This window comes from Pundamilia nyererei, unplaced genomic scaffold, assembly GCF_000239375.1.
Source record: "Pundamilia nyererei isolate P.nyererei 1_Seehausen unplaced genomic scaffold, PunNye1.0 scaffold00295, whole genome shotgun sequence".
Classification (NCBI taxonomy): domain Eukaryota; kingdom Metazoa; phylum Chordata; class Actinopteri; order Cichliformes; family Cichlidae; genus Pundamilia; species Pundamilia nyererei.
In genome coordinates this window covers 447106-462275 of record NW_005187696.1, presented here as the reverse complement: position 1 = coordinate 462275, position 15170 = coordinate 447106, and the positions used below count along the sequence as shown (strand labels likewise).

The 15170-nt window shown below is 40.2% G+C and overlaps 1 protein-coding gene and 1 long non-coding RNA gene across 3 annotated transcripts in view; one reads left to right on the top strand and one right to left on the bottom strand.

Moving 5' to 3' along the window:
• Nucleotides 1-8318, bottom strand: part of LOC106456495 (uncharacterized) — a 12208-nt gene extending 3890 nt beyond the window's left edge. The window contains exons 1-2 of one of the 2 annotated variants that reach the window (XR_001290608.1): nt 8208-8318; nt 4870-5022 (exon numbers count right to left, since the gene is read on the bottom strand). This is a non-coding gene — a long non-coding RNA (uncharacterized LOC106456495). Of the gene's footprint in view, nt 1-4869; nt 5117-8207 lie in introns of those variants that run through there. The other variant, XR_001290607.1, reaches the window with a different exon arrangement.
• Nucleotides 8319-10906: 2588 nt separating this feature from the next.
• On the top strand, nt 10907-14397 carry prl (prolactin). Its single transcript, XM_005750997.1, has 5 exons — nt 10907-11096; nt 12099-12211; nt 12567-12674; nt 13772-13954; nt 14070-14397. The coding sequence occupies exons 1-5, from the start codon at nt 11054-11056 to the stop codon at nt 14259-14261; spliced, it is 639 nt and encodes a 212-aa protein (XP_005751054.1). The 5' UTR covers nt 10907-11053; the 3' UTR covers nt 14262-14397.
• The last annotated feature ends 773 nt before the right edge of the window (nt 14398-15170 follow it).

Below are 15170 nucleotides of genomic sequence, written 5' to 3'. Positions count from 1 at the left end.
CAGGCGATCGGGCCCAAAGAGGCCGACTGTGGAAGTGAGTGTGAGAGTGTTTATGGAAGGCAGAGGAAGAGTAAGGCCAGCATGTCCACGGTTCCTATGGCTAACATTCAGCATGTTCACTGTAGGAGTTTGCATAGATCGCCATGGCTTGCAAACAGGTGTCTAAACCAGCCTTGACCTCATTTTTGAGGAGACTTTGAGACTGTGGCTACTCTTCAGTGAGCTATCTATGACCATTTGGTACTTTAACTTTGCAATTTCATTAAAGTAATATCATGTTTTGTTGCATTTATGCAATTATTGAACTAAAAAAAGAGCTTGCTCTTTAAAAAAAATACATTGTTATTATACCAGCAAAAGAGAACCTGAAGTAGAGGAAGTAAATATGTGTTGGTATGTCTATGCTTATGTTAAAAGCTAAAGAGATACTTTCAGTCCTACCTGTATTTTTGCAAATGAATCATAATAAATAAAACACGTAGCACCCTAGGTACATACAGGTATAGGTTACACGTTTTTACAACTAGACAATTTAAGGAATAATTTTCAGCAGCAATAAATAGAAGTTACATTGATAAACATGGCACATTGCCTTCTTTTATAAATTTATTCATTTATATAAATGAATTTAAATAAATTAAGGGAGCCACTGGAGCAGCTAGAGGTGTTTTGAGACTAGGGATGGACCGATCCGATATTAAGCATTGGTCCGATACTGACCTAAATTACTGGCTCGGATATCGGAGAGATATAAAAAATGTAATCCGATCCATTAAATATCCCCAAAGCACCTCACAAAACTTGCGACATGGCGTAACTCAGGTCAGAACCTTAGCACGTGGGAGCAGTATGCGTCACGTGATAGAGCGGCTGTGGCGCGCCAGACCTGTTGGCGGTCTGGTTGAGCATTTGGAGCGTTGCTACCAACCCGGCATTTCATCTCCGAGGAAGTGATCCCAGAGAGAAGTAAAGCAAGTGTGTAAGTTCATCTCTGAATGTTTGTAAAGCATTCCCACGCTAAGCTTAACAACTGATATATGGAGCGACTGCCTCTTCTCTATTTACTTTCTACACCAGGATTCTTTTCTATGCAGCTGACAGCTGGTAACTGTGCAGGGGCAGATCTAGCAAAGTTATGCCAGGGGGCCAGGGACGGCAATAACAGGGACAAGGGGGCACAAAGACATACTTTTCTTTCTTATTCTCATTTAAAATGTCGAGCTTTTAATAATGAATTATCTGAATCTTACAACCAAAGTTTTCATCTGATGTAAAATGTATAGAAGTCCATTACTGTATATAGTAACTGTTAAGTCTAATATATACAGGGGTACACATAAATGGTCCGCAGGTGCGCATTCGCTGTCAAAATAAAAGACGCGCACCGGATAAGAAGTTGGAACGTGTGTTTGTGTACATAAGATGTTCTGGAGGAGGACAGACATTTGTTCAGAACTCTTACAGATGTCGAAGAAGCAAGCTCCGTAAGCAATTACTTATGCAAAAGAAGCGCGTTTTCTCGAATATGTGCTTCTTATCTGGTGCGCATCTTTTATTTTGACAGCGAATGCGCACCTGCGGACCACTTATGTGCATCCCTGAATATATACCCTAGTAAGCTATAGTACTTTTTTCTTTGGAAAGGTACCATCTGTGCAGTCTGCAATTCTGTTGAAGAAAGATTTCTATCTATTTGTTTATTGTAGAAAAATAATTTATTTCTGTGCATTTCTTTTAATTAAAAAAAAAAATTTTGTACACGTGCATTAAATTAAAGTTGATTACGTCAATTAAGCAAAACGAGGCGGAGGGTGGTTCCCAATTTTTTTGCTGGGAGTTGGCAGCCCTATTAGTTAGGTTGTTTAATATTTCTGCTAAGTACTCTTTAAAATACCAGAATAGGGAGGATGGAGGATTTAAGTTTATTAGAACTATGAACTATTTTGGGTGCAGTGTATTTTTTGAATACAAGTATAAGAGAATAGCTTTAGTGGTTTTGTTTTTTTGTCTTTTTAAGACAAAAAGTATGAACTTATACAAAATGCAGCAAGATATTAAAAAAACAAACAGTTTTATTGATTAAAAAATACGCTATAGCAGATTCATATCAGTATCGGCAGATATTATTACAAATTTATGATATTGGTATTGGTATCGGACATAAAAAAGTGGTATCGTGCCAACTTTATTTGAGGCCTCTGGTTGAAACAAATAACACAACATGTGATTCATTTATCAATAAGAGCAATTTTTGAAAAATGTATGGAATAAACATATATTTATAATTTATAATGTTTTTAACACTTTATTAATGCTAGTTAGTCATCGTCAAGTTCAGTTCATCATAAATGTCAAGGAAAATATAGTTGATATACTGTTCATGCATTACATTTTAGTTTTTAACCTGCTCACTTCACCTCTGTGTGACTTTGCCACTGTGACCTTGACAGGGTCATGACTATATTAATCATGGCTGCCCTCTAAGTTTCCAGCTGGGTGTGAAAGAGAAGCGTTTGCTTATTTGGCTGCCCTGCTTAAAAAGGAGCAGGTGTCAGGTGGAGCAGTAATGTGACCTCCGACTAGTAACATGCAATGATACCCAGCATATACAGTCACACTTGTAACATTTCTATCCATGACTTTGACAAGCTGCTGTCTATAAATACGCAGGTATTTCTGATATATTGCTTACACAGGGCAGAGCCCTCTTGGCTCTACAGTTGGCTCAAAATTGGCTGATGGAGACCGCAGTATAGCAAGAATTCTTCCTTTCAGCACATGAATGTACACAGGAGCATCCATCATATAAGCGAGCATGTATACTGATGCAAGTCCTATAGAGAGCTGACTTGTATAAACTGTACCTTAAACCAAAGAAGTTAATTTGAATGTCAGTATCAGCAAAATAAATCTACTTTTTACATGTAGCGTATGAATTTAGGAGCAAAGCTGAATGAGTGTGGGATTCCCAACAGCTAAGAGGTTAGACTTTCAGTTTCATATAAAAAAGTCTGCTTACAGATCTTAGGGAATTAGAACGATGGGGCCGTGCCTAGAATGCTAGCATTAGCTGCTACCAACACGACACACCCCTGTAGTTTTAATTTAACATTTAGCTGCTAATTGCTAAGCAGGTAAGTGCTGTGTGTTTACCAGTTAGTACCTAATTCTCCCATTCTTAATGAATGGGTCATTTACAAGGCCCATGTGGCCAAAAATAGCACTGTAAGAAGGTAAACAACAAACCAGGTCTGTGAAGCTAGCTTAAACTAATAGCTAAAATTCCTTAAAAATACTCTGTAAAGTTGCTGATTCTGGTGACATTTCTAAGCTCAACACACACACACACACACACACACACACTCGTTTCACAGTGATTGCCATTCTGCACTCACTGATGATTAATTTGTTAGCATAATTATTTTTCTGTTAAATTTATCCCTAGTTTAAAAAGTGATGCCACAGAAATTACAGGTTATGGGACAAATATCAGTGTAGGACAATTAACTCTGGCTCTATACAACTTAAAGGACAAATAGTGCTGGTGCTGCCTGATTTTCAACCTTTCAAGGTTAGGTTCAGGTCAGCTTCATGCAATGACCCGCATACAGTATAATCTTGTAAAACCATGATATGCCGCATGAGCAACAGAACATCTTATCACCTTAAAACATTTACTTTCAAATACTCTTGAGAGTGCCAGCTTTGGCCAGAGTGCCCAGTGTATTCTTTAACATAAGAGGAACTGAACTTATCAATCAGTTATCAGTTGTATATTTCATTTGAATATATGTTAAACCTCAACATTCACCTAGAAATATCAGAGGTATCGGAAAGGTCATCAACACACTGGCGCATGATTAGCCAATTACCCATGCCATGCCTTCCATTCCCACTCAACCTGCTTGCTTATCTAATAGCTTCACACATTCATATCCACCTTATCAAGACTTAACAGGCTGGCTGAAGAAAACTGGGCAGCTTTTGCTATCAATAAAATGTGTTTACTTTGCCAGCACATAATTATTAACACCAGAACAGCTCAAATTCCAACTACAACTGAAGAAATCACTATAAAAACTGTTCCCTGGAGTTCATTGAACTTGACTGTGAAGAACTCAGACCTCTAAATGTCTGTCGTAGTGTTATGTCATTGCTATCCTCCATTCTCACAAAGCAGCATCTGTTGTGTCTGTTGACATAGCAAGAGGCTAAAGGAGACACAGAACGAGCTAACGCGAGGAATTCTGGGGAAAGGGAGGCAAGTGACGTAAACAGATTCCCAGCCTCCATCCATCCGTATGGCCAAGCATCGAGCATCACCACCGCTGTCACGCATCATTAATCCCTTAATCGCTCTGCCCTACATGGGGTACCCTAAGTTTTCATAACCTTCAAACTTGCGCTCAGCTAGGTTGTCAAATTCATTTACATCTCAACATGCAAGATGTGGAGACTTTTAGTGCAAACGCCAATGACCGCTGAAGCGACTCCATTTTGGGATGGCGCACTTTAGGATACCGCAGTCCACGACCAGCCGCTGCCACACATGCGAGTCTCCCCCTTAATTTGGGTGCCGTGGTGTTTTTCTTTCCAGTTTGATAGCTCGTTAAGTAACGGCCAAGAACATCACGAATGATCCAGATAATTCGGTTTTGACTTCTCAGCGTGTAAACGTTTAAAGGCAACTCTGAGAGTCAGAGATGAACTTGTGTAGGCATCAAAGGTGTACCCAAGAACTGCAAGAGGTTCCTATTATGTTTTTGGCGTCTGGGATAAGAACCTTTCTTCAACTCTAAAGGATATGCAAATATGCAAATGAGAAACATATAAACTGTTTTTCTGTTAATCACTCCAACATGCACCTACCACTTGTCCAGGTCAGCCTTGATGTTTGCACAAGCAGCAGGGACGGGGGCCTCAGCAGGGGCGGCGGCGGTTTCAGAGTCCGACATGTCTGCGGTGGTGCTGCTACGTGGTGTTGAGGGTGCGTATGCTGTCCAGTTCTTGTCCTCTGAACGCCTATGGATCCCAGCGCCACCAACGGAGACAGACAGAGAGAGAAAGTAGAGATGTGAGCGAGCTGGTGAAAGGGGAGGGGAGCACAGCGGGAGGTGGGAGGAGATAAAACATGTGAGAGGGGAAGCACACGTGTGTACATAGCAGTCAAGAACTGAGGGAGGGGGTGGAAGAGGTGAAAGGGCAGTGACCCAGAAGAGGAAGATTTAGGAACAAGGACAGAAAAAGGATTCTAGAATTTGTTGGGGTTCCTTATTTATGAGGTTCATCACACAGGTTTGATGACTATAATACTACTTAACAGGTGTTAGTTCAGGCATTCAGAAAATAGATAAAAACTCCATGATGCACTGAAGCGACCAATACCACTACTATGTCTGTGAAATGAAAAATCAGAAATCAGAGTGGCCTGAAGTCAGGTTTTTAAAGTTGTCGCTTTGTGGACTGTGAAATGAACGTACGTGTGTGTGTGTGTGTGTGTGTGTGTGTGTGTGTGTGTGTGTGTGTGTGTGTGTGTGTGTGTGTGTAAGCAAGTACACACACACATGACAACCATGACAGCTCGTCTTCCAACGAGAGCTGTCTGTCAAAAAGCTGCCATCTACTGGTAATTCTGTGCAACTGCAAGTCTTCATCACAGCTCATGGCTGCCATTCCTGAAAGGTCAAGGAATATATATAACAAGGAAACACGTTAAAGGGCACCATCTTTTACAATCACTAGGCAAAATTAAATACCTTTATTTATTGCATTTAGTCAAAATCAGTGAAGCCAAGTGTCCTTGTGGGAAAATGTGACCAAACTCCAAAGTTTTCCCAAGGTCACATGAGAACTGCGTGGAATGTCAGAGTTAGGACGAAGGCTGCTAATTGTAATTTTTACTATTAATTAATGTTCTGATTGAGTTTTTTGATGAGCTGCTGGTTAGATTCTAACAAATTTGTTTGTTTGTTTTTTGGATACAGACTAACTTTGCTTTAAAAAAAATTAACCTTCATGATGTCTCATCATCTCTCTGCTCCACTTTTCCTGCAACCCACCGAAGAGCAGGGGCCTCAATCCCTCCATCCCGACTCCAATTCTATTCACAACGGCTCCTACTCGCTGCCAAGATAAAGGTTTTGCTTTTCATCCAGCATGTAGATTTACTCACTTATACGGTATAACTTTTATAAATATTGGTTTTTAATCTGTCTGCTGCTTTTACCTTCCCTTTATGATCAGAAGATTGGTTTTCCTCTTATTCATTTGGCTGCCATTTTGGTGATGTCAGCAGACAGTTAACCCCGCGAGGTCTGAGTGGGTAACTCTAACCCTAACTCCACCCTAACCATAATTTGGAGAAAGGGAAAACAAATTTTCTGGGAAAAGCACACACACACACACACACACACACACACGTCAGGTGTTGCTGTCCTAGTGGGGACATCTCATTGACATAATGCTTTCCCATGGCGCTTACCCTAACAATCAAAAGTGAATGCCTAACCCTTACCCTAAACCTAACCATAACCATAACCCTGACACTAAAACCACACTTTGAGTGTGAAAAATGCCATCGAACTCGTGGGAACCAATAGGGCTGGTGGTCCCCACGAGGATAGTAAAGTTCAGATTTTGGTCCCCACCAAGAAAAGAAAAAGTGACACACACACACACACACACACACACACACACACAGCGCCAGGACATTGTTAGCTTACTTTAAGCTGTAAGCTAGCTGTTGGGAACAGCTAGCTTACAGCTTTGGTATGGTACAAATGCATTTTTCCTGATTTCATTTATATATTTGTACTGTAATATATATGTAATATTACTGTACTGTAATATTACTGTTATTGTGAATTTTTTTTTCTTCAAATAGGTGAAAACCTGACATTGGGATATTTGGTCACACGTGGAGTATTCATGCTAAATTAAGCTAACTAGCTCCAGAGTAAATAAAATAATATACGGAAAATACGAAGAAAAGAGGCCAGTTTGATTTTCAGCCTTCAACTTGCAACTAAGTGAAATGCAGTCTATTCTGTAAGTCTGAAAAGTGTGTCAGATCCATTTTAATACACCAGCTGAGCTACACTGAGCATACTGCTTTATCGTTTCATGTTGTGGCCTGGCGCCTTCAGAGCTGCTGGTTAGATTCTAACAAATTTGTTTGTTTTTTGGATACAGACTAACTTTGCTTTAAAAAATTAACCAGAACAGACAAAGGTGAGACCCTTGGGAATGTTGGAATAAATAGGAATAAAAAGGAATTTCCTTTCACCATCATCATTAAAAAGAAAAGAATAATAATAATAATAATAATAATAATAATAATAACAACTGTGATTGTCTTATAAATTTGAATTTGAATTCAGTAAAGCACAGGAAGTGGAAGTCATTGTCCAGAGTCCACACCTCATACAAAGACGGATCGTTTAACAGGAACTGGGTGTACATCAGACACCCTGAAGATGACACTCAATTAGCCACAACTGCTGCTTGAATAAGGATCATAATTCTGTGTAATTCTGCTCCCACTACGTGGCTTGAAAAGATTTATACACTTGTCACAATCCCATTTAAGGAAGAGGGAGTGAATGCATGTGTGTGAGCATTATTAACTTAGGCGGTTTTTGTAGCCACCGCTGCGGAGTTTCACGATAAAACAACACATGCTTTTCTTTTCTTTTTTTTACTTCTTTTCTTTTACGATCTCAGCCACACATCAGCCAGGACTCACACTCGGATTGTTTCAGGACCCTGAAACAATCCAACAGTCCAAACTCCTCATTCATATTCCACAGAGAAAAGTGTCCCTAAATTACATTAGCATACAATGCCAACCACTTAGTTCTTTGCTTTTAAAAAACAAACAGACTCCTCTTTCCGTCACCTTCTCTCCCAAAAATAATGCTCACTCATGCGTAATTTCACTGGCATGAAGTCATGGGGTAAAGCACGAACAAATTATGACCAAATTCCACTATTCAAGGAAAAAAAGACATGTCATCAGATTACCCAGTGTCCACTGTAAGCATTATTTTTACAGAAAAGAAGGAAAACATCTCTTTGGGCAAAACAACTATGTTGCTCATGCGCGTCAGGACAAGTACACCATGTACTTTCAATCACAGAAGTGGCTTCCTGTGCAGAAACCCCAGCATACCTGCTTAAATGTATTCACCAATGCTGTTAAATCCTACCTATCTGCAGATGGGATGTCTGGATCCTGAGGTGGACAGCTAGGGGAAAAAACTGTGCACGGTGGGTTTGCTGTCAGCAGTCTGAAAGACAAACAGGGAGTGTTTGGGGGAGGGGGAGTGGCGAGGTGGAATATGGAAAGTCAAAAGAGCAACAGCCTAAAAAAGAAGATGCTTCTGTTTGAGACACCATGGGGGTTAAAGGGAACTCAAGAGGAGGGGGGGGGATTCACATAAATGTGTAACATTTAATGCATAGCGTGCTGGCTGCACTGTGGTGACCTGCAGCAAGGCCACCCTAACAGTCCATAAAACAATGAAATATGACTCTGGAGGTTCTCACATTTTTCTTTTTCTCTTATTCTGATTCATTTTTAGCTCATCTATGTGCAGCTTCCTCCCTCATACACGTAAGACCCTCAGGCCGCATGCTGACTTGGCATGATTTAAACACCGCATGCATATTTACTAAACATGCAAGCACACAGTCAGTGTTGCTCTGTGAGACAAAGCCAACAACATGAACTGTTTTCTTGACAATAAACAGGAATCTGCTGCCAGCAGGTAGAATACAAAAACGTGTGTGTGCATGCTGGAGGTGGTGCTAAAATCAGAGGAGCCTTCAAAGTCAGTCTGTAGGTCACACATGAGACGCCTGCTGTGGTACTTTGGTAGTATAGTCTGAAAGGATAAGGTTGGGGGGGGGAGTGTATGGGAGGGCTGTTTAAAGCGAGCATCACATACATGACCTCTTGACTTTTGGAGAATGTGTCCACAAAGGGAACAGGAGCCCGTTTGATGAAACAGTCAACACCACATCACAAACGTGCCTTTTTGTGCTCGAGGCATCGATAAAAGATAGACGTCGCCACTGTCACGTCACAAACTGGTTTGGTGTTCATCGCCATCGCTGTCTTGATGATGACCCTACCATTACAAACTGTAGACTGTAGGTAAAACAGTAGAGCCACAGACTGTATGTAGAGACCGTATTGGTTAGGCAGTCCCATTATGAAGTCTCTTTTTACAATCAGAAGTCATGATGTGCATTGAGAAAATCTGACTACTCACTGATTGCTTAATGACTTGCTAGTCACAAAATTGTCATCAAATCTGCTTTACTGTCAAACAACACCTTTTATTCGTAGTTGCCCAAATGGCACAGGACCTGAGGTTGAGACAGAGCACAGAGCTCTAGAAACAATTGCTCATGTTCTTTAAGAAAGTGAAATGTTTTTTGGGTTCGGGCATGGGAAAAGTTTCATCTTCATGAGTGGGCTCTAGGAAAGAGGAAAGAGGCAGCGCCATAATCAGCTCTGCTAAAATCTCCATGGATTGCACACAAACCTGATGGAAAGAGCTGCTTGGAAAAAAATATCAATAAAATCATCATAAATTAAATCACAGCACCATTAAGAATGAGGTGATTACAGACTTTGTCGGTCGCCAAAGACGAGACCAACAAGGATCAATTGCTGATACTCTATAAAACGAGATGAAATCTCAGAAAAGCTGAATTTTACGTCAAGTCATTTGCTTTTTGTCACTTCTCACCAGTTAGCCCAGTAACCCCCCCCCCACAAACACACACACACACCCTGGAAAAGGAATGGGGGATGTGTGTGTGTGTGTGTACTTCCGTGTTTGTCCAGCAGATGCCTCCACTGCCTGTATTTTGCAAAATGAGTTTGCGGGTGAGAAGAGCAAGATTTAACTCTACTCAAAGGTTAAAAGCATACTAAATAGGCACAAGTATGACCTGGTGTACATAAGTATACTGTGTAATGCTTTATAATAACCATCAATAGTAATGCAAAGATACATGTTTAGTTGACAAGATTCAAGATGTTATTTTTTTAATCGTTACCACTTTTATTTACTCTTCACTAATCATTAATAACTGAAAGTGTGATTTTAGTTCAAATATGATGTTTCTTAGTTTTGGCAACAGGTGCCTACAGAGAAATGATAAACAACAGCATGTGCACATCTCAGCAGTATTTGATGCCTGATGATCAGGATGGTCTCACTGATCAGTAATTAAACTTTTATTATGTAACAATATTTATCATTAACAAATACATAGCATGACATTTAAGATCTTACTGAGTCTCTTCAGCTAAAACTGGTACGTATTACTAAGGAATTCATAATATTATTCTCATATTTTATTTATAACAATATTTTAATATTTTTCTAAATATTTGTGATTTGTAAAATACATTTGTAAGAAGATTAACGGTCAACTTACAAATTGTTTGGTCCCACAGCTCATCCTGGTTATTAAAACTGAAGATTTTCATTTCTACTTTGACTTATGTCATGTCATCTAGATCATTTAATGAGAATTGTAAGTTTAATGGCTTAAATGGAAGAAGCTCAAGGACTGAAAAGATCAGTTGTAATCCAGGTGTGTTAGAGTTGTGTTAGAGTTTTCGTGTCCTGTGGGAGAACCTGTTGGTTGGTTACGTCAAACCTGCATGTGTCACGGCGCTTTTACAAAACTTTATGTGAGCATTTTTATTCATCCACCCAATCAGAATCAGGAACAAACATTTTCCACCTTACCCCCACCACACACACACACACACACACACACACACACACACACACGCACACCTTATCAACCTGTGACTGCATCCTGTTGCATCCATTCAAAGCCCCTCCACCATGTTTCTCATTATAAACTGGTTCCAGCAAGTTCTTGACAATTAGCACACAGTCACCCTGCTCCTGCATAACCAAACAACTGGAGCCAAAGAACTATAAAATGGAGGCAAGATGGACCAAGAAGAAGAAAAAGCGACGAGGAGAAGAAGCGACGGCTAACGGACAGAAAAAGAAGAGAGATGGCTCAGAGAAGAACCAGTGGAACCAACCTCTTCATGACAGGTGAGCTCAGCGTAGCCGTTTTACTTCTGAAAACTGATTTGTACAGAACACTCCATGACGCTTAGAATGGATCATTTGCTTTAAAAGAAAATGTTAGAAGTTAAAATTTGCGTTTATGAAAATGTAAATGTTCAGACCTGAGGTTCTACAGTTTTGTACCAACAAGATACAAATTTGTAAGCGTGATTATATTTAGAAACAACACTGTTACAAGTTTGCTCACCAGCACTGACAACCAAACTGCATAACATCAATATATGCATCTGTATCGCATATATTAAACGTAAATATCATCCTAATAACATTGTTTATTGCAGTGGTCTGATCATTTCTTTGCCCTATATAAACCAAATTTAGATTAGCTTTCAATAAAATTATATGACACGTACCATTCATTCACTAATATACTTTTTTCACTAAGTGTTCTTGCTTGTTATTCAACGTATTGTAGTAATTATTAAAAAAAAATATTTTTTTGTTTTTTTTAAGGGGATTTTAAAAAGTTATGTTTAAAAATGATTGCACCAGAGTTGGCTATTAATTTGTGTTTATTTATTTATTTATTATATTAGAAGTTAGAAAGCCATAATAATGTATTCTTAATGTATTTTTCAGTGCATAACATTTTGAATTAAATTAACCTAATAATTATAATGGCAGCACTGATGATGGCACTTTTGCATTGACTAAAGCCAGATTGAAAATCAGTTATCAGGCCTAGCGTAATATTTATATTTATGATTAACAAGAAATTTTGTTTCTATAAATAAAGTATACCTTTTATAGATTAGATGCAGGTCAGAAATTTTAACTCAAACATAAGAGAAAAATAAGGAAAAACAAATGACAGCTGTACCTGTTGAATGATGCTCACATTCCACCCAGCCCCCCCGATAAGCAGACGTAAGAGAAAAAGAGGGAAAAAGCCTAAAGGACACCAAACTGTGGCCCTGCAGCTGCTTTCTCTAACTCTGCCTCCGCTCATCTTTTCATGCTTCACAGTGTTGTGTGTGGTGGCAATGTGCAGAGCCGTCCCCATCAACGAACTGCTCGAGCGAGCCTCTCAGCACTCTGACAAACTGCACTCGCTCAGCACGACGCTCACCCAGGAGCTGGTCTGTACCTGTTTGTGTGTGTGTGTTTGCACTGTAAATGAAATGTCACAGTCTCCCCAAACATAAAAAACACAAACTTCCTGTTTAAACCCGATGCTTCCTTATTAGCTTGACATGCAGTGCAGTGGGTCTGCTTGAAGCTGCCTCATCTTCAGGAACTATGCACTGAATTACAGCAAACAATTGTAACTGATCTATTCGAGCAGGACAATATTCATTTAATGTCCTGAAAAGTGGGGATTGAAAGCCTTTCTGTTGAATTAAAGCATTCTGCATCCTTACGTTCCATCACAGAGAAAAATCTGTTCGTTTTCTTTTTTTAAAGAGACTAACGCTCAACTTCTGTCCCTCCCAGGACTCTCACTTCCCTCCTATAGGCAGGGTGATCATGCCGCGTCCCGCAATGTGCCACACCTCCTCTCTACAGACGCCCATTGACAAGGACCAAGCACTTCAAGTATCGGTAAGTGCTTTTACTCCAGTATTGACATTATTGTTTGCTTTCTATGTGCTTTAACCACATATTAGCTCGCCATCACCAGTGTGTGAATGTGTGTGTGAATGGGTGGATGACAGGTTGTGTAAAGCGCTTTGGGGTCCTTAGGGACTAGAAAAGCGCTATATAAATACAGGCCATTTACCATTTACCATATTATTCAGTTTTGTATTTAACACCTTCCCCACTGTCTCTTATACATCAAATTGAATGTCAACCTTGCAAGCTCATGCGAAATACATTATATTCCAGAGGCCCCTTTAAGCAGTAAGTCATTTAAAGAGTACTTTGAGAATGACTGTGTGGATTTGACTGTCTACAAAAGCTAACAAGAAAAAAAGGGGTATTTTCAACACAATTCAATGATATCTGTTTATTTTGATGGAGCAAAGTCACAATAAGTTGCCTTTAGGTGCTTTATATTGTAGGGTAAAGACTAGAGAGAAAAAACCACAACAATCAGATGACCCCCTTGGTGACGGTGGGAAGGAAAAACTTCCTTTTTACAGAACTTCCTTTCGCAGAACCAGCCTCGGATTCTGCTGTGATCGATTTAGGGCAGGGGTGCCCAATCCCGGTCCTCGAGAGCTACCGTCCTGCAGCTTTTAGATGCATCCCTACTCCAACACAGCTGATTTAAATGGTTTGATCTCTACAGCATGCCATCATGTTTGGCAAAGGCCTGATAACAAGCCATTCATTTGATTCAGGTGTGTGGGAACAAGGATGCATCTAAAAGCTGCAGGACGGTAGCTCTCGAGGACCGGGATTGGGCACCCCTGATTTAGGGTAATCGGAGGTAAACAGGCCAAAAGAGACACTGTGGAAGAGAGCCTGAGTTTTATAATCGCTAATGATCAAATGCAGAGTGGTGTGTAAACACACAGACACTGAAAAGAGGAAACACTGAGTGCATCATGGGAAGTCCCCTGCCCCCCTTTTAACTTTAGTTAGACAAAAGTAAGAAATCTGTATCTGACTGACACAAATCTGCATACTGCTTCTGTTTTCCCTCAAACATCTTCACCTTCTTGTGGTATTGTTTCTATTTATTTCTTGTCCAGGAGTCAGATTTGATGTCCCTGGCTCGCTCCCTCCTCCAAGCCTGGTCGGACCCTCTCGTACTCCTGTCCTCCTCCGCTAGTGCCCTGCCTCACCCAGCACAAAGCACCATATTCAACAAGATCCAGGAGATGCAGCAGTACTCCAAAAGTCTCAAGGATGGCCTGGATGTACTATCTAGCAAGGTGTGTAAGAGATGGCTGCAGGAGCTTTGGGGGGAAAATAAAAAGTTATTTTCATTTACAGTGCAAATACAAAATGTATCATTAAAATGATTTTTCCCGGCCTGTTTGTGTCCAGATGGGTTCATCTGCTCAGGCCATCACTTCACTGCCCTACCGAGGAGGCACCAGCCTCGGCCAGGACAAGATTACCAAGTTGATCAACTTCAACTTTCTGATGTCCTGCCTCCGTCGGGACTCTCACAAGATTGACAGCTTCCTGAAAGTCCTACGCTGCCGGGCAGCAAAGATGCAACCAGAGATGTGCTGAAGAGTGGGTGTCCAGCCTGACTCTGTGGGGAGATTGTTCTGAAAGCTTGTACTGCCTATAGAATTATACATGGTACTATATTCCTACCTGCTGATTAGTTTTGCAACACAAGGATAAGGAGGAGTTATAAGTTACAAAAACACATAAAAATTGACCTTCTTGCTCCATTTCTCAGTTTGTATGTATAAATTAAAGCTGCTTTCAGCTGTTGCCTTATTCTCAAGGGGTTACCACAGTGGATCGCTCCCCTTGTTTAATTGTGTTTTATGCTGGATGGCCTTCCTGATGCAACCCCAAAGAAGTTTGTGTCTCCTCCTGGGATTATGCCAGGAGATCTTTTGCTTGTTTATGCACACGTGTAAACCTTTACACTATGGAGGATTGTTAAATAGTAGCCTTAAAGGTTAACAGATTTAAAGTATAGGAAGGGGAGCTGCAGACTGTTGTCCGACCTTAGTAATGTGTCATTGTCTTTCTTGATGGAGCACCTTTCCATTTTGATTTCCAGCTGGCCTGGCATTATGAAGTGACCAGACAGTGGTCACGAATGGAAGCAAATCGGTGTGTCAACCTGTGACTCCTCCTCATCCTTTTGTTGTGTTAAAGCAGTATTCCCACAAAGTCATACTACTAAAGGAGAAAATGAGTGGAGAATGTTTTCTTCCTAACTAATGCTTAATTAACTGCAGCATTTGCACTTTAGATTAAATTACATCTTTTAAAAAGCATTGTTGCCTTAGTGCCTTTTAACTGAACTGTTTCTTTTAAATCTGTATTTCATTAAAGTTTTTCTTGCACAGTAGAATGTTGTCACTTATTCTTTGTTTTAATGGAAATCAGTAGCGTGCATGTAAAAGCCTGAGCTCATTGATCTCACTATATAATCAGTGGAGTTCCACCGGGGTTCTG